Here is a 26,262-nt window from a genome sequence, read left to right as displayed (position 1 = left end):
ACCTAACTTTAATACATTGTCGCTTTCAACTAAAAATGATAATAAAGCATCATGATAAATAATAGTAGAATTTTTTGCATGTTTTCATTTATTTTTCCTCCCCCCCCCACGTTTTGAATTACATAAACTTTCAAGTTGTAAAATGCATCGCTACACCGTAATAAAAAAGTGCACACATGAAATTGAATACAGATTATTTTTTTGACACATCATTAAAAAGACACCTTGACTTTTAAAATCGTACCATATCTACAGTCACTTGTTAAAATTTGGCGGGAAATAAAAGGATGTTTTTTTTGGCACTTTGACCAATAATGGGATCTCATTCTTTTTCTATTCTGTGGTTTTGTTCGATTAACGTCAGCAGATTCTGTTGGTTTCAAGAGTGAAGGCTCACATTATTAGCTTTTTTCTTAAGGTAGCGTACGGGAAAATATAAACGTTTGTTCCCCACTGTCACAAATGGTCTGCACAGAAAAGTCTAAATGCCAAGGTATCCCTTTAATCGTTAAGAACCACTCGTCCCGTCCCTCTGATTGTGTAACAGTTTCTCTGTAAACAAATTAAGACACTGGAATGACGTACCGAGCTGCAGCACCTTCAGCCGCTCAGCTCCGTCTCAGAAACACCAACCAACTTTGAAGAGACACTCCTATTTACACTCGAGAATAAATTAATATTGCAATTTCTGTTTGTGTGTGTGTGTGTGTGTGTTAGTGTGTTAGTGTGTGTGTGTCTGTGTGTGTTCTCTTCATCTTCAGATGTCAAGCCTACGAAGACTCATTCTGCTGAAGGAATCTCTGTGGACAGAAAAATACAGACACAAGGTTTTTTAGTTACACAGCAAGAAAGATCAGATTTTCAACTCTGAAGTCTCGAGTCTCAAGTCTGGTGTTTTCACCAAATAACAAAAAACCATCTGAAGAATTCACTTTTTACTGAATTCTTATGTTTTCACCCCCCGTCAATTAGTTTCTTTGTTTTTCAGCAGGATTACGCAGAAATTGTTGTGTTTTTTGTTTTGTTTTTAAACATTTTTATGAATCTCAGAGAATAACTCATGGATCTTGATTTCCATATTTTGGGAACTGATTTCCATGAGTGTGTGAAATTTGGTGCAGATTCAAATAAAAAGTCCAGATCTAGTGAATTAGAATCTAGTTCCATAAGGGGTTAGAGGTTGTAGGGATCTGTATAATCAACTTCTGCAAGTGAAAATACAGAATCTGTAGACGAGGGTTAATATAGATTCCTAAGTATATATATATATATTTTTGTATTTCTATAGGAAAGAGTTCAACATCCTTCTTTTGCCTTGCAAGGCTCCCTTCATCTATTATATGTGCGCCCCCGTGTGGCGGTTGGTGGTAACTACAGTGACAGGAGGTTGTGGGCTTGTCTTTTCCTTGCTGACCATCTCCACTGCTCCGTCTATAAAGTGAAGGGTTCTACACCGGAACCCCCCCACATATTGGCTGTTGCCCCCAGAGGCTAATTCCTCTTCAGACGACAACCGAAGTGCACATCCGCTGATTTATTTTTCTTTTTTAAATACATCTCGAACAATTTCCTGGTATCCGAGAAATTCAATAAAAACAATAAAAGCGTATGAATGATAGAAACGAAACATTAACATCTCGAAATGTGTCAAACTACCTGGTCAAGCTGTCCGTTTGCTGCATGATTTTACAAAAGCAAAAGCAAAGGCGGGTTTAATGCAACATACAAAGCATATTATCTACACACTCACACAGACACACACACACACACACACACAGACAAAGTTCGGTCACGTTCAGTCGTACCTGTGCGAGTTGACCTGCAGTACAGGTTTATAAAGCTGAGGGATCTTTCTGTTGATGAGCGGCTGCAGCGCCTCCTTCAGCCGGTGGTAGTTCCTCTCCAGCTCCCTCTGGTACTCCTTCTGGTCCGGACCAATCAGGCTCTTGTTTTTACGCAGGGCATCTTCACACCTTTGGAAAAGAAGAACCATCAAATACCTCGGCCTGGTAGATTCTCATGTACACTTTGTTTGCTCACATTAAAGGTTTCATCTAGAGGTAGTTAAGTTTAAATACATTTATTCATTTTTCAGCCAACTGTTGAATCACTTCTCAAACGAGACAGTAGGATAAACAACAGAACTATTCAGGAGACTGGGTGCAATGTGGATGTGACTCATCCACGATTTGATCGTTTTCAAGACATGTGACTGATGAACTACATTGTGATTCGTTGAAATACTGTCGGGAAAAGGCGAAAAGCATTAAGGGAAATACAATGTGTTTGTTTTGTTAGCACTCTTAGCCGGCAAAAAAGTTTTCCATGCAGCGTTTCAGACAATGGCTGACGATCGAGGAGTAGAAAGTCATTTTTTGGTAATTCTTCCAGCTCCATTCTACCCTGTTAATTGGTTAATTACGAGGTCATTTTATCATTATTTCCAGATACAGAGCTCATCGTTGTTGAGATGAAACTGTGTTTCCCTACAAGACGCAGTGAACAGTTATATCATGACACATCCACAGTACCTCTTGGTGAAGTCTTTGAAGCAGAGCCGAAGCTTATTGTGGTGTCTGTACAGTTTGGGGTCACTGGGGATTTCTGACAGGAAAACCTGGGCCACCTCCAAAGGACCCTGAGGTTAAAACAAAACATCTGATCAGTCACCTACAGAACAGCATTTGTAGTATTATTGGAATTCAGGACTATATCTTTCAGACAAAACTGGCATCTTGAGACTTTACCTGGTTGACCGTTGTACCAACGGATCCCTGCAGGACCATCTGCAGCATCTTGGCATCAGAAGGGTCCTGGTGGGTGGCGAAGGCCAACTCCTGAGTCTTCTTCTGCATGTCCTCTATCGCCACCTCGATGGGTGTGGAGATAACCTGAAAAGTGACGGTTCACAACAAGATTTGGACGAGCTACTCCCTCACTTTACCCCCCCGATTTCACATGAGTCGTGTTTTTATGCTAACTGTAAAGAAACAAAATAAAGACAGTGTTTCTGAGATCTAGCTGATAAGCCTTCACTTGCCTCCTCTTTGTGGATGATGTTGATCCGTGTCTTGATGTAAGGGAAGGCGTGGGAGGTGGTGAGGATGGTCTTGCGTTTGTACTGTTCGTGCAGATCGCCGTGCGCCCGCCCGTCCAGGGTGAAAGGCGTGCAGTACACAAAACGCCGCAGGTTGTAGTTCTTGTCAAAGTAGGTGATGCGGTCCTTCATCTCGTACGTGTCGAAGTACGGCTCCACATATGTGATCTGGATAAAGGCCTGCGGGAGGAAAGATGGTTTGAGAAGTTAAAAGTCCATTTAAAATAAACTTTCTATTCTTTGTAGTAGGTCTAACAACTTGTTTCGTTTGTTGCTCATTTGAAATCACTATGAGCAGCCACACTGGTCGACACCGACCTTGTTTGGATCCAGCTTGCACTTGTCCACCGGGTTGGAGTCTTTAATGACTTCTACCTGCTCCTCTCCAAATCGCTCCCCATAGAAACCCTGAGAGGAAATACAGCACAAGGGCCTCGTTAAGTTTTAATATAAGACTAACAACACACATATCCAACAGGTAAAGATTATAGAAAAGAGTTTGAATTAAAATTGTGGCATCAAAACATGGATTTGGGGTCTTAGTAAATATTATTGGAACATCATATAACTTACAAATAACAGCTTTTACCGCCGCATTTATGATGTTATGATGTCATTTCCAGGTATTTACCTCGAGCCTGTGAGAGATCTCGGCCAGCTTCGTGATGGCCGGCTCTTTGTACACAAACTCCTGCTCGTCCAAGTCGCCGAATTTTGAACCGTAAATTCCGACTCTGAAGTACGTACCAAACATCCTCTTCCCAGTCTGAGAGCAGAGGGAAATTAATATTAGTGCTGGAATTAATGTCCATTACATCAGTTTTTTTAAAATCAAGACTACAAAGAAGTCAAAATGAAAAGCTTGGAGGTATAAAAAGTCATCGTTCAAATCAGACACAGTGAAAAACCATAAAACCATAAACTTTAGTTCAGCGTCTGTATCGTACACAGAAGTAAAGGAAGAGAGAAACAGCCGCAGTTCATTCAGACAAATATCAGGAGCAGCAGCAAGTGTCGTAATCTGCAAACACAACCAACATGGATAAAATAGATCGTAAATAAAGATGGACGACATGATCACTCCTCCAAAAGTGAAGCCAAATCGTCTTGATCACCCCCTGGTGGCTGTCTGATATACAGGTCATAACCCCCACCTCCTTGTTAGTGGATGGGACATGGGTCAAACTAAAAAGTCAAAGTAAATGTTAATGGTTTCTGTCATTTTAAGATAGTTCTTATCACACTGATGTCAAGTTTTATTTTTCTGTTGAGTTTGATTTTCATTAGTTATTTAATGCTCTAAAACAAGGTGAAATGTCATGATTGACAGCTGAGACTGGCTCATGATTGGTCGAGAGTGTGCAGGACCTAGATGACTCCAAATGACAATAAAAAAGCAAGATGGCCGCACCTGTATCCAGGAAGTTTTGGCTTCACTTTTGCACAATAGGAGGAAGAGGAGACACGTAGTCCATCTTTATAAACAGACTATGATAAGACCTTCGTTACATCACTTTGATGAACATTTAGCTAACTCTGCTCAATCTGTTGCAACAGTGAAAACAAGTGTTCTGAGAAACGTTGGTGGAAATAAAGTGTCAGACGGAAAACAGCCACAAGGAGCTCAACAAACTTCAGATTTCCATCCATACACACGAGTCAATGTCCCACAGGAAGTAACCGACTCCACATATTTACATCCACTGCAAAAGTGGCACTTTTTTACAAGGCTGATATTTCTCTTCTGTAACTGTAGAGCAGATGAAAGACAGACAGGTGCAGTGTGTCACCTCAAGACATCCGACAGAGAGATCCAACGATCAACAGGAAATAACAGCCTATTTAAAATCACTCCTTTGAGAGCAGAATATCTGACATATCAGACATGAACTCTGCACAATTGGGTTCAGAATTCCTTCGGAGTTTGTCATTCACATATGCACTCGACACAGATTAAATACATTTATTTTTTTTATAAATTACTGACAGAGCCGTTAACAACTGTAAAAAATGTGTGTGTGTGTGTGTGGCTGTGTAGCAGGAGACATGGGCAAGCTGAGGACAATTTCTTGTGAAAGATAATGAAACCCTCCGACAAGGTTTAGGGCAAACCTTCCCAAATAAAGAAAAACCACCTCATGTGCTGATTTCAAAAGAAATTTAAGCAGTAATTTAAGAAGCCCTGAAAACTAAGGAACTTACCACAAGACACAATTAAGTTAAGTGGGAAGGAAGGGTCGGCAACCGGGGAAATCAAAAAGGAGAAAACAGAACAAATTTTAATCAGGATTTGGTTCCTCCGGAGAATTTCAAAAACAACACAAACTAACACACAACAGCAAACGTATATCTATTGATTTTAGAAAAAGAACATGAACTGATTGTGCGGGATCTGGACCATGCAAAGGCAGGCAGTTACAAGAGAAAAGACAAGTGAGATAATAAAGATCCACAACCGTCAGAAACACACCATGCACCTGCAGTGCATTCGCAAAAAGAAACAAGGAGGCGTTCTTTCCAATTCATGCAACAAAACACGAAACTCTGGTGTTAATACTGTTAACAAAAGAACAGAATGGATGAAAAATAAACCAGGGGTCGATTTAGTTTGAGCTATTAAAAAGAAAGGTGCAAGAATACAAACTAATCAAAATCAAAAGGGATAAATCAAGAAATCTTGAGATGAACCCTCTTGGGGAAAAAATATCATTGCCTCTGGAATTTAGATTGTAGCTTCGACCCAATGCAAGTTTACACCTTGTGTTTTGAAAGGATTATTCAATTGTGTATGTGGAAAAGAATGATCCATGCCAGGAGCAGGGAGGCTGACAGATAGAAACAGTGCACTGAAATCGAGCCCTGTGGTTGAGGATGAGATGAGATGAGGTGTGACAGTCGGCAGTGCCAGTCAATGACACACCAACAGACAGACAGGAGATGCAGATGGGGAAAAAGGTGCGGATTGTGCGAGTGATGCATTCACTGAGACTTTTGTCATTAGTGTCACACACTGTGGCTCCCATGCACAGCCTGACAACACTGTCACGTAGAAAAAACAAGCTCCTCTTGCTCAGAGGAGGAAGGTGAGAGGAAAACAGGTCTTGCTGCTGGGCACAGCAAGTGCCCCCAGTGGCGGGGCAGACACATGACATTGTCTGCAGGTGTTAATGGAGTGGATGTATGTAACAAAGCGAAGAGAGTAACAGAATGCCCACTGCTGGCAAATAAAAAGATGAGTGTGAATAAAAAATGCAAGTACAAAAACAAAACAAAACGTGAGCAGGGCCAAGCAGGAACCGATAAGCCACCTACCTCCCAGCCAGTACTCTGTGTGACAAAGAGAATACAGGACATGTGAACAAAGACACACAAACACCCCCACTCGCACACACACTTCCCGTGTGGCACGACACACAATGTTACGGCAAGGACAATGGGATCTTCAATGAGATAAATCCAGGCTGTCGAGCTGGAGAACAGAGCAACTGACCTCAAGATATGAAAAGGTACTTTTACTAATTTTTTTTCTTTTACAGGTGTTGTTTGAGAGCCGTTGGTCTGATCACCAGATGACTGTAACCCAGCCCACTTGACATTTGTCAATACGAGTCACACAACTTGCCCAAAAGAACCCAACAGGAGTCTCTTCCCCACCTCATGCATCCTTAGTTTCATACTTCACAGCTATAAATACAGCATGCAAAGTATATGAATACATATATAAATACAATAGAATCAAAATGACCATAATGAGCCCATGCAGAAAGGGCGATCTTTTCATAGGAATAAATAAAGCATCAGATCTGGGTCACACTGACATAAAAAATACTTTTCTCATTTGGCTCTTGTAAAAATCCAGCAGCAACTTTACAAATAAAGCTACGGGAACCTACTGTGAAAGCGGAGATATACACCGTGTGTGTGTGTGTTTACCTGGTGAACTATTTTCCCAAAGGCTTCCTGTAGTTTACCATGAATGGTCGACAGCTTTTTTGCATCCCTGTTGGCTTCGTGGACGGGGATCAGTACCTTGTATACTTCGTTTACTGCCTCGTACATGCCAGCCTGGAAACAAGAGCAAGAGACATGTTAGTCATTTTATCAAAATAAAAAAGAGAAGAAACTCCATCTCAGCATCCATCCGTCTAAAGAAGCATTCTACTCCACCTCCACTTCTTACCATGGAGAAGGAGGCGGCAGCCTGCTCCAGGAGTCCTACCAGACCGATCTCAGTGAAGTACTTTCCTGAGCAAATGCCCTCTTCATCCGGTGACACCACGTCATCAGAGACTGCAGATTCCTCCAGCACGTTGGAGGAAATGTTCTGGGATGCCAATACAAACAAACACCTGAGCAAAACATTTCTTGGACCAAGTAGTTATGTAGATTCTTTCAGGGGATAGGCTTATGTACAAACATTATAACTAGAACTGGCCTCACCTGGAAGGTGACGCAGCCCACAGGCAGATACTTGCGGTCCTCCAGCATGCTCAGGTATTCTGCAACCAGAGCAGCGCTGTGCACAAGACACTGGGCAGCCTCGGCGTGGTTATTCCTCTCGGAGTGTTTTCCAGCCATGTTCTGGAGCCATGTCAGTCTCAAGTCTGGAGAGGTCTGGTAACCCTTCGCAATCCTGGATTCAAAGACACAGACAGACTTAAAGGTGCACAAATAACAAAATAACCATGATCATAGTGCAGACACATGTTGTAAGTATCAAAAAGGGCAGTTGTTTGAGTGCAAATGTATTCTGTACCTGTACATGAGATCTATCAGCATCTCAGGATCTTCCTGGTGCTCCTTCATCTTCACTGTGTCAGAGAGGATCATGTGCAGGTTAAACACAAGGTCCTGGACCTGAAGAAATAATAAAATAAGAATGAGAGACATTGAGTCATGAAACAGCCCAGAGTTTATCTCACAATCTGATAGATGTTGAACAAACAGCTCGAGGGAAGCAGCAGTACCTGGTCTGGGAACGTGGTCTCCCTCAGCTCCAGGTCCTCCTCTGCGTATGTGAGGATGGTCTTTAGAGAGCGACGCAGGAACTCCTCATTGAAATTCTGAGAGGTTCCCACGAGCGAGGAAAGAGACATGGTCACCTGCATCTTTACTCTCGCAAAATTCTGAAAAAGGGACCAGAGAGACAAGCAAGGATTGAACAAATGATATTTTGTCAAGACCGACTAACGAAGCTCTGTGCAGAGCAGACGGCCCTTCTCCCTTATAACCTCCTTTCTTTAGGTGTGTGTGTAAAGTCTGGCTGTACTAGAACAAAGGAAATGATGCATGCACAAGTAATTGGGCCTAAATTGAGTGAATGATTGCAGCGTTTTGGGTTTGTACTAAATTTGTTGATGGAAAGTGAATGAAAATAGAAATAACTTGATACAAGACACTTCTCAATAGCTGAGAAGTGGCCAACTTACAATAAGTTTGTTATTGATATGAGCTGATTTGATTTTAATAGCTGTGTTTTAAGTGATCAGATCAATCTGAACGCTCTGTTCCTCTGAATGTACTTGTGCAGAGGAGGTTATTTCTGGAAGAATGTTACATAGAGTCTCTGGTGCTTGACGACCTCCACAGATACACATTAGTAGTGCTATGAAAGTTAAACCACATTGGTTGTAAATGTTTACTTTTGTACTCACGTTGCCTATTTCAAAGTTTTGCCTCATGAGGAGGTAGAGAGAGGCGCTGGCGTGGGCCCTGATGGTGCTGATGCTGCTGCTGCAGCTCCTCAGGAGTCTCAGGCACAGGTCAGCGCACTGCTCCGTCTCCTCCTCGAACAGCAGCTCAGGAAACTACGCAAGCAGAGAGAAATATGCTCACATTTGCAAGAGTCCTGTGAGAAACTGTCACAATGAAATGAAATAAGAGCACAACTTAAAAGTCCAGTGGTCTGACCTTAGACACCAGCGCCCTCTGTGTGGCAAAACAGTGCTGGAGGTAGAGGGCGCTCTGGTTGCAGGCCATGCTGTGCAGCAGCACCTTCAGCACCCCACCCAAGATGCTCTCCTTGGACTCAGTCACTGATACCGTCTGGAGGAAGAGGGACACATATGCAGCCTGAGTTAATTTATGCTCAAGACTATAACACTGATATCAGCATTTTTGCATGTTTGTATTTTGTATACCTGCACAACGATCTCCAATGTGTCAAGAATAATTATGTTGGCCTCTGTTGCAAGGTTTCCATCAATAAGTGCTTCGTGCTCCAACTCTGCCCTGGTCCTACAATTAGGAAGCAGATGACGAAGTTAAACTAAATCATTACCAACTCAAAGTAGCGATGCTGATGATTTATCCTTGAACGTTGCACCAGTTTCCTCCCACCAAATTCAAACCAGTGCTCATAATCATGAACAGTGTAAAAGAATTTGAATAGAAGAAAAACAATATGAGCTGAGAGGGACCTCAGCCAGTCCTCCCCTTTTTAATACAGTTTACATACAACACAAGCACAGAGATGATTTATAATTAATATAATTTATTTGTATTATATTATGTATATAAAGATGAACCATGCTTCTCCATGTCCTCCTGCTGTCCAGAAATGAAGCTCAATACCCTGGATACAAACGCCAATATCTTGTGCATGTGTTGCTGCACAGTAGCGATCGTGGAGTGGGAGCAGGAGAGAAATTTGTTTGACGTGTACTTAGTGTGGTCCGTCTCCCATCCATTAACATGGAGAAGGCAGGATTTATGACCTACGCTGCAGCCAGACACCAGGTGGCGATCAAGATGCTTTGGCTTCACTTTTGCGGAGCAGTCATGTCGTCCATCTTTATATACCGTCTAGGATTTTAAGCCAGCGATTAGCTAAGCTGCTGATTGTACATGGAACACTAGGGTTAAATGTTGTGTTTTGAGATATCGTTGGAATCTATCTCCCTTTCATGTTATACAAATAATCAATGACAAACAATGGCTACAGCTAGAATTGTCTTGTTTTTTTTCTCCAGCAGCAACCACAGAGACACACGAGTCAGAATCCCCAAAAACAAGAAGCACACTGGTTAAAAAAGCAAAAACAGACCCACTGCAACCACTAGCAACCCTGAGACAGACACGGTTACCAGGACAGAGGGGCTGATGGGACGAGAGGGGAGATGGGGGGGGTTCAAGGGTCAGAACCAGGATCGGGGGGGGTTTCTGTTGGTGCATTTATATGCATGTGTAGACTTAAGAGAGTTAAAATGGAGAAGAAGTTAATTTATAGCATGGCTGCGTCAGTGTCAAAAATAAAAACAAGGAAATAGTTTCTATAACTTGTTCAAAGCCAAGTTCATCAGGAGGAAATCTAATTCAAAAACTTCATCAACTTTTTGTCCATTTTAACTTTCTATCCACATGCATGAAAATACATTATAAACCATGATCTTAAGCAGGGGGGGGGGGGGGATTCAAAAGGAGCACACTGCAAATGTGGACCATACAATACCTGACTGATCTGTGACTCCTACATAAACACACAGCGACACGAGAGAACAAATGGAAATTAACAGAAAACAAAGTCTGGAGCTGAATTTACAAAAGAAAAGAAAAGATAATAATTTGTCATTATTTGACAAAGAAAAAGCTTAAAAATTGTGATTTAAACATCTGTAATTAATGGTCAAATGTGGAAATTCTCTGTTCCTATGTAAATCCAGCAAAACATAGAAAATAAAAATGAATTGGCTGTGATGACATGATGTATATTACAAGACGGATGTGACAGAGATACTCAGTTGAAAGGATTAATGAAGGATCATTTTCACATCTTCTAATTAATTAAAAATGGATTAATGTGGAGCCGTTTACAAACGTTTACACACCCAAAATCGGATCTGTGTGTTTTTTCATTGGAAAAAAAAACACAACACATCTTCAGTAATTATTTAGCTCAGGTTTCTTTGTGGTATCTTGAGCTGTTAAAATAAGAATCAGGGAGGAGAGTGTCAAAAAGAACGTACTTGTCCATCCTCTCGCTGTTTTGTCTCCAGTGGGTCATGTCCTTCCTCCATCGAAGGTTCTCCTGACTTCCAAACGCACTGCCAGATGGACTCCGCTCTAAATAATGGAGAAATGGTTATTCGTTTTTTTATTATTATTTATTTTAATTTTATTTATACATGGTTCACTCTGTATCTGTATGTGCATGTCTGGGGCGTGCGCCCTCTCACCAAGCTGTCCCCGGCTGCGCCGCACCATCTCCTGTCTGGCCCCGATGCTGCCCAGTATGGCCTCTTCCAGCTTGGCCTTCATGTCTTTGGACTTTTTAAAGGTCAGGCTGTTCATTCGCTCGAACGCCTTCTTCCCCTGCATGGTGAACACAACATGGGCCTTGTATCCATAAGGTGGAGGGTGAATGAACGGACAGAAAATGCAGGGAAAAGCGAGGAAGTTATTGGCAGCACGGCACTCAGCAAGCAAAGCAAGTTAGAAGCACGAGAGCAACTGTGCGAGAATTACAAAGCAATCACCAAAGGACTAGCAAAGCAGAAAGAGCTAAGGATAACAATTAAGTAAAGGATTAACACTGATTATGGCAGAGAAAGTAGTGAGCTTGTATGAATTGGTATTTAAACATCTCAAGTGTATAGTATTATAACAGCTCAAAGGATTCTCTATTTGTTAGAATATAAAAGAAGAAACTACACTAAATAGGGAGGAATACTCTGTACTGCTTGTTTCCTTGACAACAACAGAGTTTGATAGGTCCATCTTTTCAGATAATCAGTGAGTGTCACTATAGATGTTACCTTGTATTCGAAGCAGGAGACACAGAGGTAGAGAAGGTCCAGCAGGCGGTTGAGCTGAGACACCGACAGGTCTGTGAACCACTTCTGCAACACCATCTCGTCGGCGTTCTTCAGCACCCACAGCAGACAGATGAGCAGACTGCGACTTGATTCGGCCGAGAAGGTTCCGTGCTGACGACTCGCCTGGAGAGACGAAGCAGGGGTCGGTAATTAATACAAAAGTTTGTTTGAGATGTACAAACATACAGTATTGCACCATCTTACACACAACACGTCGCAAACTGTGATTTACCTGCGAGTTGAGCAAGAAGCTGCTTGGTCGGGAAATTGGTGATGGGGTGGAAGTGCCTGCTATCGCCATGGCAACAGTTTGGCTGATTATACTGTTGCCCTCTCCCTCGGCCTCCTCTCCAGTGCTGCCCGCCGCTGCCCCCTGGGGACAACCTGGCCGACCCCACTGGTTATGGGACTCTAGTGGCCAAAAAGAAGGAGGGAAAAGAATAACACACCCAACCAGATAAGTAGCATTAGAGACAAAATATAAGAACAATGGAATAAACTTCTAGGTCCCGCTCTCATTATATATGAACATGACATCAAAAGCTATTTGTGTGGGACCAACACACCTCACAATGTAACTTATAAAGGAGGTAAAGAAGCAAAACAAAAAAAAACTTCTGTTAAATGATTGTATGTTCAAAGCTTTGCTCCTAATCTACCTGTGAAGTCGTGGAGCTGTGGTAGCGTTTCCATGATGATACCGATCAGAGGCAGGTAGAGCATGGCGACCCGGGCCTTGACCTCTGGATCTGCATAGCGGGGGTCAGAGTCGTGGCTGGACAGGAGGTTATGGACGACACTCACGACTTTCTTATGTAGACCAAACATCCTGAAAAAAAATGAAGGACAAAAGAGAAATGTCTAGTTTGTATCAAACAAGGACAGTGGGTGAGAGGGAGCATGAGAAGCTGTTCACATTAAGATACGGCTGGATAACCATAACTCACTCCCATGCACTTATTTACAAGTCACTATGCATACAGGCTTATCTCTCTCCAACAGATTCAGAGGCTCTAAACAAAATCTCTTTTCCTTTCTCTAGAATAAAAAGTTTATTGGGGCGACACATACAGACACGATGACACCCATCGATTAAATGTAATTCTGATCCTAAAGCTCCTACCAGAACTTCTCTCATGTGAAGTTTCAATCCACATCATACTAACCCCTCATTCTCTGGGTCCAGTATCACCGACAGCTCAGAGAGCACCAGTCCAGCCAGATAGTGTTGCTCTCTGAAGGGGACGGACAGCTCAAACATGTTGGCTATCTTCTGGTCCTGGACATGTGTGGAGAACCCAGAGCTCTGTGACGAAGAAGAGAAGTTACAGACAACAATCAAGACGGACGCCATTAAATGTACAGTTTGTAACTTTGGTTTTTCCTCTGTCGTTTGTTATAGTTAGAGCTTGATGTAAATAGAAGGCGACCAGAATGATTTTTGATAATGTAAGTGCACAAATCAACAAAATATATAACATAGTTTTAGTTGTTTTGAGATATTTTAAAGAAGAATTGCTACATGCTATATCTTTAACATTTTATTTCATGAATATTTTTACTCCAACTAAAACTAGCCCTCTTTCTGTCTTTCTTTAGAGAATATTTAAGACTAGCGAAAAACAATGATGATGTACGACTTCTCTCCATTTCTCTCCGTCTGACCTGTGACGTTGCTGAGGACACGGAGGGGGAAGGGGAGGCCGGCGGTGTCAGCAGGCTGCAAGGCAGATTGAGGGTGACATAGTGTTCATGGCTGCAGACGATTCTCAAGAAATCCAGCCTCAAAGACTCCAGGTTGGGGTTCTGCAGAGTGTAAAGCTTTGTGGACACCTGGAGAGAAGGAACAATCCACATGAATCATTTTAAAACTGAAAAATGCATCCAAACACTCATTAGTCTTCGATATATTCTTAGTTCTGTGTATTGCTTGACTTAAAAATCGTAAATTGAACACAAAACTCATGAATGAACATTAAACAGCTTTCAATAAATACCTATACTGAAAGGAACTAAATTGAAATCTTGTTTTTTTGGGGGGGAGCAGTATATTATATTCTGCACACGTCTGTTCATCAGTACACATCTACTTTCTCTTCTCTTGGGTGTTTTCTAGAAGTGCATTATTATGCATCATAAAAACAATTAAAATAAATATATGAGAGACATTAGGAAATGTACCTGTTTCCAGTATGCCCTGATGAGGGTGAAGACGAAGCCTCGGTCCATCACTGACAGCAAGTCATTGAGAAAGAAAGCCAGACTCGTGTTTAGTCTCTCCACGAGCTCCAGGTCCTGAATGAATAAAGAGTTGGAGAAGATGAAGATGATTTCTTCTTTAGTAGATTGTATAAAACCAATGAAAAACAAATGGGACAATATGGATCATCTCTTGGCTTCAAATATGTTGTGCCACACAAAGCCAGTATTCTCTTTAATAATACTTTGAAAGGACTAATTTGCAAAACTGAGAGACCCCCTGACGTCCCTTGTATGCACTTAGTCTATATAGTGCCACAACATCCCACAGATTCCATCCCCATTGGGAACCCTCTGATAGATATTTGATCGGCTCATTAGTTACCTTCTGGAAGCGAGAAACAACGTCCCCGGCGATGGTGCTGACCAGGGCTGTGATGTCATCCATAAAGCGTTCTGGAAAGCGGTTCTTCCTGGGCGACTCGAGGCGCTCGGTGAAGTAAAGGTGGTGGATGATGCTCTTCACCTGTGGTCAAGGTGTTCATTGGGATACAACGTGAGATATTGTATTTCACATAAATCACATTTCCTGTGTCGAGACTGTTTCCTACCATGAGTTCAAAGAAGAACCAGGCCTGCTGTAGAGCGCCCTCCCGGACGCTCCCGCTGCTCACCACCCACTGGAGCGCCAGCTCCTCGTGGAAGAGCTGAGACGGGAGGGAGAAGACAAAAGAGGTTGAGAGGGACAGAGAGGGAGAGGAAAACAGGAAGCAAAGGGGCCAGAAAGATAGAAAGAGTGTGAGGCATTAGAAAACCTATCACTACAGGTGGGTCTACATGTATAAACTGAAACAAGGTTCCAAAATGTGTATTTACAAATGGGGGATTGGACTGCACGCCCAAAACTGAAAATTTGGTTAAAGACAAAGTGAGGTTAGGTTTTTACAAATCAGGTAACAAAATATTTCTTAACAATTACTAAACATAATCACAACATTTAAACCTCTTTTTTTCTCTCAGAAATGAAGAAAGAAATCAAACTTACCACCATGCAAATTGAGATGTGTGAATACATTTTCTATTATATATATATTGTATATAGAAATTCCTGTCTTTTGCATGGAGAAAGAATTCATTCTTCTTCATTCCTTTCAAGTGTTCGGCAATAACATTTATCTCGGTGTGCATTGTTGTGCAAAACCAGCATCAAACACAGTCTGGCTAACACACTGGGAAGTCTTCCTTTATCTTGTTGATACACTAAATGCGGGAAGTGGACAATAATTAATCAATATCCACATTTTAAATCTATATATGATGCAAGTGCTGCATGTATTTACTAGAAACGTTATTTCTACTTACTATTGCACAGCAGAAACAACTGAGCAAACCTCATTCCCTGCAGAGGGCAATGAAAAGCATTTGAAAGATGTAGGTGAAAAAACTAATAAGCTAATGTTAGGCCAGATCTTAATATGAGGAAACTCCTTAACAAATTGTTTTCTAGTAGCTAACTAGCTAACAATAGCCACATGTGTGCATCCTTTGTACTATGTTATCAGTGACTGAGCTAATGAATGAAGACTTCCCAGACTACGTGTATACAACTACCTGTAACACACAGTCAGCGTTAGCCAGACCGAGACCACAACCAGCATTCGCGTCACATCACATCCAGCATTCGACAAGACTCCACGACCACCAAATACAACATCAACCAACCAAGAGGCTCACATCCACAGACAAGACAGGTGAGGAGGCGGAAAACAGAGGTGGGCGGGGTTTGGCTCCTCCCCCAGCGCGAGTGGCTCTACCTTTTTTGTGGGCAACCGTCCTGTTAAAGTTTGCAAGAAACTGGTGCTCTCAGTGTGCGAAGACATGCGATTGCCACAGCGCTCCATGGCCTATGGGTGGAATGAATGGAACGGTGACAACAAGGTTAGTGGAGGAGCAACGAGGTGAGGGTTGCCCCTTTTTCCCTCAGCACAGAGAAATGTGTCTGCTGGGTTTCACACACACACACACACACACACACACACACACACACACACACACACACACACACACACACACACACACACACACACACACACACACGCACGCATACCTGTCACACATGAAGACAAAAAACAGTAAGACACAGGACCGGGTTATAACACTCAAGTGCATAGACCCATAATCTATAACAGCACAACACATCTGTATGTTTTGAATTTCCTAAACGAGGGATGCAAAATTGCTGCAGAAAGTCATGAGATCATATGAGGAAATAAGAATGATTCATTTTTCTTGATGCAACAAACATTGCTTAAACATTTGCTATTCTGCATCCCTCAAGTTGAAAACATTACTTCAGAAACATAAAAACATTCGACAGTATCAAAACTAATAATATTGGTTAAAAAAAACTAGCATAATGTTCAATTGCAGGAAAAATTCAAATCATGTGAGCTGTCGATGTAAGAATGTTTAATTTAAAGTGGGGATTTTATGATTTCAATATGCTGAATTAACTTTATCTTTAATCCTCGGAATTCAAAATCTTGCATGTGTAAGATAGTAAGTAACAAAGGCTTATGTCATGACAACTTAAAAGAGGACATAACGTCATGTCGATGACAAGTGAAGCAGACAATGATCTCACACACACACAGATACACACACACACACACACAGATACACCATGCTGCAGTGACAGAGTGAATGCTATGTAGAGTTAGACGTCATGCAGGGATGCTAAGTGAGAGGGGGGGGGGACTATGGGGTTAAAGCAGTGAGAGTGAATAGTAAAAAATGAGAGAAGGAAATAAAATGAATGCAGAAAAGTTACTTCTCTGCTGGTGAAGATGATTTGTAACACAACCCTTTTTCTCCACCACTTACTTACTCACAAAAACACTGTCTTAGTTTTAGGTTTTTAGCAGCAACTGAGCAGTGTAAACCCAGAACAGCAGGTAAGCAGAAACAGAGGCCAACAATGTCCTAGAAATTATTTTTCCTATTCAAATCTGGCATTGCAAAATATGTGTTTTGCTGCAGGTAATGAGAAAAAGAGAGGTGTCAGGGATGATGAGTAAAGTGGGATGACGCCTGAGACGCTAGCATGTCAGGTAGTGGGTCATGGAGGCGGCTGTCACTCCCATGTGTGGGATCATGGGAGAGTTGTGATTTATATTAGACCAGAATACTGAAATATTTTGAAGTTTTGGTCTTTTTTTGTCCTAGCACTGCACTGTCCATTTTGTAAATGGTTCAGTACTCGCAATAAAATGAGGAAAGTCGTGTGACGGGAAACTACAAGAAATATTAAGACAATATGTTAAGAAACACATTAAAACAAACAAGACCTCCTCCCCACAGATTTCTCCCAAGCTCCAATCACTTTCTTATCAATGTACAAATTAACCAAAACTCTAAATATCCCAGTATCCCTTCAAGGTGAATAGGGTGAGTTATTTTTTTTGTAGTGAGGCAAAGTGGAGGACGGGGCATTCATTAAACCACCTGCATGGTTTCTGGAGCGGACCCAGGGCTGGATCCCCAGGGGGCACTCTTACAGCCCATGGTGGTCACCCACGAGTTGGAGCGGTCTAAGCCCTGGGGGTGCCAAGGTCAAAGGACACAGGGCAGGCAGGAGGTCGAGGGAATAAGCGAGCAGCACGGGGGAGGGGGGAGGAGGGAAGGCATAATGACACGTTACAAAGGTTCTGAGGTCAGTACTGCTGGAAGATGCAAAGGGCCCAAAAAAAAAGGTTAGCTGTCAGTCCAAATCATCAGCACAGAGGAGCAAAGCACATTTAGGTTCTCTCTCTCCCTTACTCTCTCTGTGTTAGAAGTAACTCCCCCTCCCTCAGAGACAAGAGAAGAAAGGTTTAGTTAAGTATTAGCAGCAAAGGGCACATTCATCAAACAGGGGGCTGCATCCATCACATCGCGGTTAAAAGTACAGCGAGACCACATTACATCATTCAGTCACTGCTAAGGTTACATTAAATCAAAAATGGTTGAAATCACAAATTATAGCAGAGGAAATGCATCACAACAGATCAAGAACATCAAATAAAAAGGAAACTGAACACGTACACTGTTATTAATGTCTTTAAAAAGGTCTATGACTTTTTAAACAATATGCCGCTGCATCTTCTCAGAGCATCTGTTCTACCGATGAGACCGTAAACCAAATGTCTTGTGTGCCTTTCACAACCTGCACACACTGAGCATTGTGTGTACACGCGTGTATGTGTGTGTCAGGTTGCTGTTACAGCGGTTAGAGAGATAAGATGTCCAGGGCTTATGTTTACGCATTGGCTATACAGTTCACAAGTTGATAAAATGGGCCCCTAGGTCAGTGCGCACATGGAAGGCCTCTGCCTTGATGGGAACTATAGATCCAGTTTAATCATCTTACAAGGGTCGGTCAAAAATCCGTCACAAATCAATGAGAGCTGCTAGATTGTTAAAATATTTAACCCTGATATCTGACCTCTACGTGTTGTGCAAAAAGTCAGAGTGCAAAAAGGACAAGTGTCCAAAATACATAAATATCTATAACTGCTGTTCCTGTCCATGTTCAGACATCATGTAAAATGTGGAGTGCCTCTTTTATCCTCTAACAGAAAATTGACTGGCCTGAGATAAAAGAAGCTGCAGGCTCAAGTATAACCAGATGACCTTACCTTGCTGCCAATGATGGAGCGGACCTCGTCGTCAGGAGAGGTGGGCGTCCCGGAAATGTCAGGGTTGCTGTTGCTAAGGCTGCGGGAGCGGTTGAGGTTGAGGCTGGCGGGTCGAACAGCCGAGCGGGCCATGGTGGCGTAGTGAACCGAACCTCCCAACCCTCCCGGGCCTGGGACAACACACAGTGAAAGGAAAAAAGGGACAAGTGGGATGAGATCGACATTACTACTACCATGCAATCAAAAATGCTCATACTATCATATATATTCAAAGCCCACCCTTAAAGGGGGATTCCAGTATTTTTCAACCTGGGTCCTGTGAAATGTGGGTGTGTAAATGATTGATACTTAAAAAAAACTTTTGGAATTGGTCCAGTAGATCATCTCCACTTGCAGCCTTGACACTGCTGCAGCGGCTTCAATGAAATCTTATGGGGCAACTGTGACAGTCCATGAATCGTCCACTAAAAGTGATTTTCCCCCCCAAAAAAGCTGAAATTGTTATTCTGTTTGCTAAGAGTCTGGCAACATAACGTGAGTTTCAAATGCTTTGTAACTTTGCAGCAGCTAGTTGTTCCTCCTCTGCTTGTCACCTCGCTTTTCAATTTGTAGGAGCTCTGCGTTCGTAAACTTCATCTCTAACGAATAGTGACGACCATTGAAGTCAAATACCTCATCGACATTAATGCGCATCGCAAAAAGATTCAGCCATTATAGTTTCTCGCAGTAAAATCCAAACTCTTCTCTGCAACTTTCTCTCAATCTCACTTTCGTTTCCACCGCCGTCTTCCTGCAACGACCCAAGTTGCCCAACTCGAAGCAAAGACCCAGAGTAACCAATAAAAGGCATTTATTGGTGAAACGACCTAATGGACAGATTCCAAAAGTTCTTATATAAGTCTCCTTCCTTTACACACCCACATATATAAACATAGGGCCCAGGATGAAAAATACTGGAATTCCCCTTTAACAAGCTGCTATAGCACCCAACCCTTCACTCTGCATTCGGTGAAGCCACAAGTTTAGTTTCTCAATAACATAATTATTTATGAATATGTTATTGAAAAAAAGCATATTTAAGTATAATCTAGTTATATGGAGTTGTGTGAAACAATGAATGTCTTGCCACTGGATAGTTTGAGCTAACACAGGGTGTGCAGGAAATTGTGTCCGTCAAACGCATGAACATAACTTCAATTATAAAGGAAGAAGGAATGAACATAGATGAAAAATGTACAGCAGTGGACCATATCTACCTGTTGAGGATGAGTTGGTGTCTGTGTTGGGTGGAAGACAAAATGGATGTGGGAGGGAAATAAAGGAAAAGATAAAAAAAAGAAATAGGAAAAGAAAAATTATGGCAGGTAGGTTTGATCACGGACACCCGGTGAGGGTGAGCTGGTGATTGGATGAGGTCAACTTAGTGGGGGAAACAGAAGAACAGATGTAAATCATAGAAAATCGTGAGGAGGTCAATTATATTGATTACCTGGCGATGGCGCGTTGGGGTCGGTGCTCGGCAAGCGGAAGACATAGTGGATGTAAGAGGACAGCAGGCTGTTGCGGCCATGCATGTCCTGGCTGCTGTCCAGGTACTTATGAAGCCGGTTCACTATGGATGCCATGACCTCGAAGGATGCCTGGCCCAGATTCACTAAGCACACACGCCCACACACATACACACAAGGGTTCAGACAGACGCAAATTGACATACAAAAATGCAGACATGGACAAAGAGCAGAGTTGTTACACATGAAGTTAACATGCGAGTTGCACAGGATGACCCACATACATAAATAGCATTAAAAAAAAGTGTTTTCTTAGCATAAATATGAGACCATTTCTATGTCTAAGCACTTGTGAACATTATATACTAATGATCATCTTTATGTCATTTAGCTTTTTGTACCAGGAAAAGTGTTTTTCAAGAGTGACCATGTCTTTTGCATGTATTTATTTATACTTTTTTGCATTATAATATTGTTTTAAACAAAGGACAAATTCAATATAGGAATTCTGTGCTAATGTTAATGTGTACTCTGTTATCCACGGCCTACTGTAGCATAAGGGAAATTTCAATGTAAACCAACACCTCCAAGCTCAAGACTTTTTACTCTATGTCATACAGTAGCTTACCTATCTGTCCAGCGATGACCGGCGGCCGCACTACGAGCAAAACCAACTTGTCCAGTAGGAGGTGAAGGAATCGAACCACCGGCTCCAGCTGGGAAGAGTTTAGAGCCGCAATGCTGGACTTGAGCTCGGCCTCCAGGTTGTTCTCCATGATGCGCATGTCTCCTATTCTGACTGGGAACATGTGCTCATCCAGGGCGTGAACCAAGGCAAAGAACTTATCCAGGTACTGGTCCTAGAGTGGGAGAGAAAAAAAGAGAGGCATTGGAGAGCAAATGAGAACAGAGAGTGGAAAATCTGTTGGTAAAATAAATGCAATGCAGAAGTGGGATATAGGAAAAGAGGGATGGTGAAAGATCAGAAGAGAGGAAAAGGGGGGAAGCTTAGAGCTTATAGGGAAACACATGTTTAAGTTAGAGAAAGATGAATAAAAAGGGAAGGAAGGCAGTCAACAAACAAAAGTAGGCTTGGATCTACTCGTCTGTAACTCTAAACCGGCAAGTTGCCTCAGCGAGTGGAAACCGCAAAGCGAACATTACTACAAGAGCACAGGAACCTAGCGTGTGTAATCTACGCCAGGGGCAGTGATTTATGAGCACATTAGTCCCAGTTAGGCTCCTGTGGACCAAAGTCCTGCCCTCCACACCACAGCCGACACAGAGATGGAGTAGACCTCAGTAGGAACCTGGTGAGGTGAGCCGCACCCAGTAATGAACTGGTGCTGGGAAGGGAATTCCTGTCTACATGTGGAAGCACTGTGTGGTTGCTTCTCTTAACTTTAACAGGAATATAAAATGGTTATGTTTGTGCTGTGTAATGTAAGGAAATTGATAATATATTACTATGAAGCTTTTCTTCTTTATTCCTAACAACAGCTTATTTTGGGGATCTAATGTTTCTTATTTTGCAGCAGCTATTCCCCCAGGCTCAAATATATACAGATGGTATCAAGAAGGAAGAAGGGGGGGGGGAGCAAGAGGAATGACAGGTGATGACAAGATCCACATAATCACTGAATACAGCCCAGTTACCTGTGTGTGTAAGCCTGAAACAGACACCACTTCCACATTGAATACTCCTCGATGGTTATCCACCCACTTCATCCCCGGGAGAGGAACCTAAAGAACAATAACACTGAGTTAAAACTGTGGAGCACTGGCAAGATTTATACTTTTCATCGAGCGTTGCTGGACATTGAATCTACTGATAATCATACAGTTTGAAGGCTGCTCTAGTTTTCCCATCTCACCCCAAAAAACACAGTTAATGAGTTTAAATGATGTTGGGTCATAACTGCCCTTTTATTGATATTAAATTTGTGATTGAATTATTAATTTCATGCATTTGAAAAAATATGTGCATTTAAAAAATGTGTCTTACATCTGGGGAGAGAACAGAGTAGGATTGTGGTGGTTTCTCCAGAGACACAGGAAGACAGAAGTGTCCCGTCCGCAGACGCCCGCTCTGCAACATGGGGATCCACTAGAGGACAGGAAGAAACAAAAATAATAAAAATCAATTATAGACAACAAAACATTTTTTTATAGAATATACTAAATTCATCATGGTGTTTCTAAGGCTTTAGATAGAAATTCAGATGTTGTTGAATAATCTAAGTTAATGCTCAAGCATGCACGAGTGACGGTGAGAGTCACGTAGCTGCACCAGTGACTGTTACCCACCGTGTATCCCACAGGGGTCTCCAGAGGTGTGTTCTGCTTCTGCTGGCAGCTGACGTGGTAAAAGGTGAAGAGAATGTGGTGGTGGTCCGACAGGGAGGCTGGCAACTTGATCTTGATCTCATCGTGGAAGTCAGGTGATCTGGTGACGGCAAACAGTGACAAAGATTCAAGACCATGTTGAAAAACGTGTGACAAGCAGCTTGCCATTCATTGAATTGACTAAATAGAATAATTAAGCTATGTGGACAAGTTACGTCAATGACTTGGGAATAATTGTCTCAATAAAGTGACCCAAAAAGAAATATTACCTAACACTTTATAATTCACTTCATCCTATTTCTATATATATATATATATATATATATATATATATATATATATATATATATATATATATTCCTACATGAGGACACTCTGTCTGCGAGTCAGTGCCAAAAGACAAACCCACGACAACAACAGCAGGCCCATTAACAAACCCACCAGGATGTAAGTGACCAAAACTGTTTGAAAAAGGTCAGAGAAAGGTTCTTATTTCTCATGGGAACAAACATTTCAGAAGGGAAAAGTCCTCAAAAACAAACAACTTAACCAGCGTATAAAAGATAATGGTTTATTAGGGCCCAGGGAATTAAAGCTAAAAGCACAAAGGGTGGAAGCTTTCCAGATTTACAAAACAAATCCGTTGAAAGAGACCCGTGTCATTCACTTTTCTCTCACTTAGCTTTAAGGTCCTGATAAAAGAAATATTGTGCCATTTCTGAGCAAAATATAGACTGTAATTGACCGTTAACTGACAGAGGTCCTCATGCATGATCCACCTAGTCACGGTGGCACATTATTCACAGGTTGATTAACTTTGGCCTTGAATGTTTGACCCTTGGGTGTCAAATGACAAACCACTGGGTGTCGTAAAAAACACCTAATAGTGGTGATAAAATATAAGAGACCCCTCAACTCTTATGTACAGACGAAGGAAACTCAAGGACACCATATGACCATAACCAGAAGGTTGACTCAACTCTTTCTTTAATGAAAGCCATCAAAATGTAGGGCAGTGGAGGTATAAGAGAAGACGGCACAATAAAGGTGAATTAAAAGGGAACATCTGTGAGTTTAATTACTGATTATCCATACGAGACAAAGCATTTCGGCTTTTCAAAATCTACAGGTAACACAGCACTGCCAAGGTAAGCCATTAAATAAATCATATTGTGATAACGACATAATGGTAGACATTAAAAAGAGTAAGAAGAGAGAAAAAAAAAAACATATGTTTCTGATATGGAGATTTGGGGATCTTTGGATTAATCTAATTTCACCTACTTTTCCAGACCGGTCACTCAACAAGTTTTAAACAAGTTAAATTGAAGACTTTTAGGACCCTTTTAAGACCATAATGAATTAAATTTAAGACCTATGTCAAGTAAGACAGATGTGATGGAATACCGCAATCCCAGAATTAGACTTCCACATAATTAAAGATAAGGTGAAGTAGCCAAGGAGAGAATAACCCTCAAAACGCCTCATTATCTTACAAGCTCCAGACCGAGGCTGTGGGTCTCCAAAGTGTTTCCAACAGACAAGTCTAGTGAGATCACTTCTGACCGGGATGTTTGTAGACAGTTACCAGTTCTACGTTGGTCTTGTTTGATTGTTATATTTCAGAATGCTAATATATGTATCGTACAGAAACAACTGCAACACACGAACACATTACAAACTATACAGGCCGCCCAAAAATGAACGTTAACATAATTAAGACCAGCGTCAATGTATTTAAGACCTTTATTTGAGACATATTTAACACTTTTTTATGCCTTAAATTTTGATTGGGGCTAATAAAGGACTATCTTATCTTTGAATGGCAGACTTGCTTCTTATTTATCATTTCATCTCTGCAGTCCCCAGGCCACCATGCCTGCTGAAACTCTGTAATAAAACCACCATGTGCCAAAAGACCAATGACCTACCTGTTATGGTACACCACAGCAGTGTAGGCCTCTTTCGCGAAATCTGCACAACTGGACTTCCCAAATATCACCTGGGAGGATAATACAAACAATACTGACGTTCAGGGACACTTGAGCTCCAGTGAATGATTGAATTATGACTGTTTCTGAAGATGTGTATTTGTTAACATTCACACAGCTTCAGAATAACGTGAAAATGTAAAACAAACATGAAAATGGTAAAAGTCTTCTGCTGCCAACACAGTAACACATTCAGCTAAGTCACAGCTCTTGTGGTATAGGTGATAAAACTGTTTTATGATGACGTACCGGCATTGCATTGTTAGGATCCTCTCCATTCATGAATTGCACTTTCACTGTGATGTTGCGGGCGGAGCCTTGGCGGTTGGCGAAGTTAAGACTTTGAGGGTTCACATAAAGCAGATTCCTGAAAAACACAAAGATATGCACAGTCACAAAGACAGCAAATCAAATCAGTGTAAAATATACATGTTTATAACTCTAGACTTAGTAATTGATTCTATCATTTAAAGATGGCGTAATACGCATTGATTTTTGGGGAAACCAATGCAAATCTCAACTTAAAAAACAGAAACTTTGCATTTTCCAAAGAGTACACAACTTACAAAATGATAAACATCATACACCTTACATGAAGGATTAATTCACATTTTGCAATTACACCCAATACAATGGTAAGAGGGTAACAATTAAGTTTGAAATAAATTGGTGAAAAAGGTGAATTAAAAGCACAATTAAAAAACAACTTAAACCATGACCTCTCATTCTGATACCTAAACCAAACATCCTTGAATGAGCTTGATCATGTTACCTTACACAGTTGCATTAGATGACATGAACTGATACATTTAAAGGGCAAGGTAAACCACAATGTATATACAGGACACATGGCCTGTTACCAACCATAAAAGATGCAACATAAAAATCATAAACCAGTTTAAAGAACAGGCGAGAGGAGAGGACGAGGGCTGAATGTCATTTTGTCTGATAAACTGATAATTTGAGAGGTATAAAGAGAAATAACTCCCTCAATACAGTCCAAAGTCAGTAACATGAAGGAAAACGTTTTAGTCATTACCATATCAAGCTTTTATTTTGGAAAATTAACGAATTACACTGCCTCACAGCGAACTCTCGCCATCCAACTTGAGGGTTAAAAATATGAACTTGTTGTATTTAACGGTCTTTACCATTGCAGTTGTTGTTGCCAGCAGATGTAATGTAAAAAAAAAAGACTATTACTTCACTGCTGGGAAGGAGGAGGCAGCCCCAGAATTGGAAGTGCAACCCAACCTGGGATCAGCTGACAAACCACAATGACGTAGTGGAGTCAGCGGGGTTGGCCCCACAGAGACCACAGCTGGAACCACAACTGGAACCACAACTGAGTAGGAAGCGTGGGAATCGCTCTTGTCTGATGAGTGGAATTTCTCTTTCTGTTACCCATCACTTAGTTTGTCCCAACAACTTTAATGGCTGCTATAAAAAGTGGTTTCAGTGTGAAAAGGAGCTGTATAAGCATTGATTGAAGTATCACCGATTGGACAAACTGTGCATTACAGACTGCAGCTTTCCCAAAATAGTTTCCCATCAACAGGCCTGATGACAAAGTTATTCTCGAGTATTTAAGAGCATGCAGAGAAGGAATGATGACTAAGAAGCAAGTGTGGA

The 26,262-nt window shown here is 41.6% G+C and overlaps 1 protein-coding gene and 1 long non-coding RNA gene across 24 annotated transcripts in view; both read right to left on the bottom strand.

Annotated features, from left to right (window-relative positions):
* Positions 1-106: 106 nt before the first annotated feature.
* dock7 (dedicator of cytokinesis 7) overlaps positions 107-26,262 on the bottom strand; it is a 44,552-nt gene continuing 18,396 nt past the window's right edge. The window contains exons 15-53 of one of the 23 annotated variants that reach the window (XM_034582182.1): positions 24,880-24,997; positions 24,571-24,641; positions 22,601-22,739; positions 22,299-22,400; positions 21,950-22,036; positions 20,922-21,153; positions 20,275-20,439; positions 20,042-20,062; positions 18,786-18,955; positions 17,614-17,706; positions 15,924-16,013; positions 14,721-14,816; positions 14,495-14,635; positions 14,092-14,205; positions 13,576-13,743; positions 13,077-13,216; positions 12,570-12,739; positions 12,143-12,321; positions 11,851-12,033; positions 11,272-11,431; positions 11,062-11,158; positions 10,548-10,565; positions 9,238-9,334; positions 9,008-9,142; positions 8,752-8,904; positions 8,065-8,223; positions 7,854-7,954; positions 7,538-7,730; positions 7,278-7,421; positions 7,031-7,162; positions 6,410-6,424; positions 3,729-3,854; positions 3,416-3,505; positions 3,041-3,277; positions 2,748-2,891; positions 2,532-2,638; positions 1,806-1,973; positions 1,657-1,676; positions 107-800 (exon numbers count right to left, since the gene is read on the bottom strand). In XM_034582182.1, coding sequence (XP_034438073.1) covers positions 1,661-1,676; positions 1,806-1,973; positions 2,532-2,638; positions 2,748-2,891; positions 3,041-3,277; positions 3,416-3,505; positions 3,729-3,854; positions 6,410-6,424; positions 7,031-7,162; positions 7,278-7,421; positions 7,538-7,730; positions 7,854-7,954; positions 8,065-8,223; positions 8,752-8,904; positions 9,008-9,142; positions 9,238-9,334; positions 10,548-10,565; positions 11,062-11,158; positions 11,272-11,431; positions 11,851-12,033; positions 12,143-12,321; positions 12,570-12,739; positions 13,077-13,216; positions 13,576-13,743; positions 14,092-14,205; positions 14,495-14,635; positions 14,721-14,816; positions 15,924-16,013; positions 17,614-17,706; positions 18,786-18,955; positions 20,042-20,062; positions 20,275-20,439; positions 20,922-21,153; positions 21,950-22,036; positions 22,299-22,400; positions 22,601-22,739; positions 24,571-24,641; positions 24,880-24,997 — 4,771 coding nt within the window. In that variant the 3' untranslated portion in view covers positions 107-800; positions 1,657-1,660. Of the gene's footprint in view, positions 801-983; positions 1,423-1,570; positions 1,677-1,805; positions 1,974-2,531; positions 2,639-2,747; positions 2,892-3,040; positions 3,278-3,415; positions 3,506-3,728; positions 3,864-6,409; positions 6,425-6,449; positions 6,868-6,940; positions 7,163-7,277; positions 7,422-7,537; positions 7,731-7,853; positions 7,955-8,064; positions 8,224-8,751; positions 8,905-9,007; positions 9,143-9,237; positions 9,335-10,547; positions 10,566-11,061; positions 11,159-11,271; positions 11,432-11,850; positions 12,034-12,142; positions 12,322-12,569; positions 12,740-13,076; positions 13,217-13,575; positions 13,744-14,091; positions 14,206-14,494; positions 14,636-14,720; positions 14,819-15,923; positions 16,014-17,613; positions 17,707-18,785; positions 18,956-20,041; positions 20,063-20,274; positions 20,440-20,921; positions 21,154-21,949; positions 22,037-22,298; positions 22,401-22,600; positions 22,740-24,570; positions 24,642-24,879; positions 24,998-26,262 lie in introns of those variants that run through there. The other 22 variants (XR_004613558.1, XM_034582175.1, XM_034582179.1 and 19 more) reach the window with 22 other exon arrangements.
* On the bottom strand, positions 15,122-15,917 carry LOC117759793. The gene is made up of 2 exons (XR_004613561.1): positions 15,633-15,917; positions 15,122-15,596 (listed from the first exon to the last, which is right to left on the bottom strand). It is a non-coding gene; the product is annotated as an uncharacterized LOC117759793 (long non-coding RNA).

This window comes from Hippoglossus hippoglossus, chromosome 4, assembly GCF_009819705.1.
Source record: "Hippoglossus hippoglossus isolate fHipHip1 chromosome 4, fHipHip1.pri, whole genome shotgun sequence".
Classification (NCBI taxonomy): Eukaryota; Metazoa; Chordata; class Actinopteri; order Pleuronectiformes; family Pleuronectidae; genus Hippoglossus; species Hippoglossus hippoglossus.
Note: the sequence above shows the minus strand (reverse complement) of the source record. Positions and strands in the feature narration are given on the sequence as shown.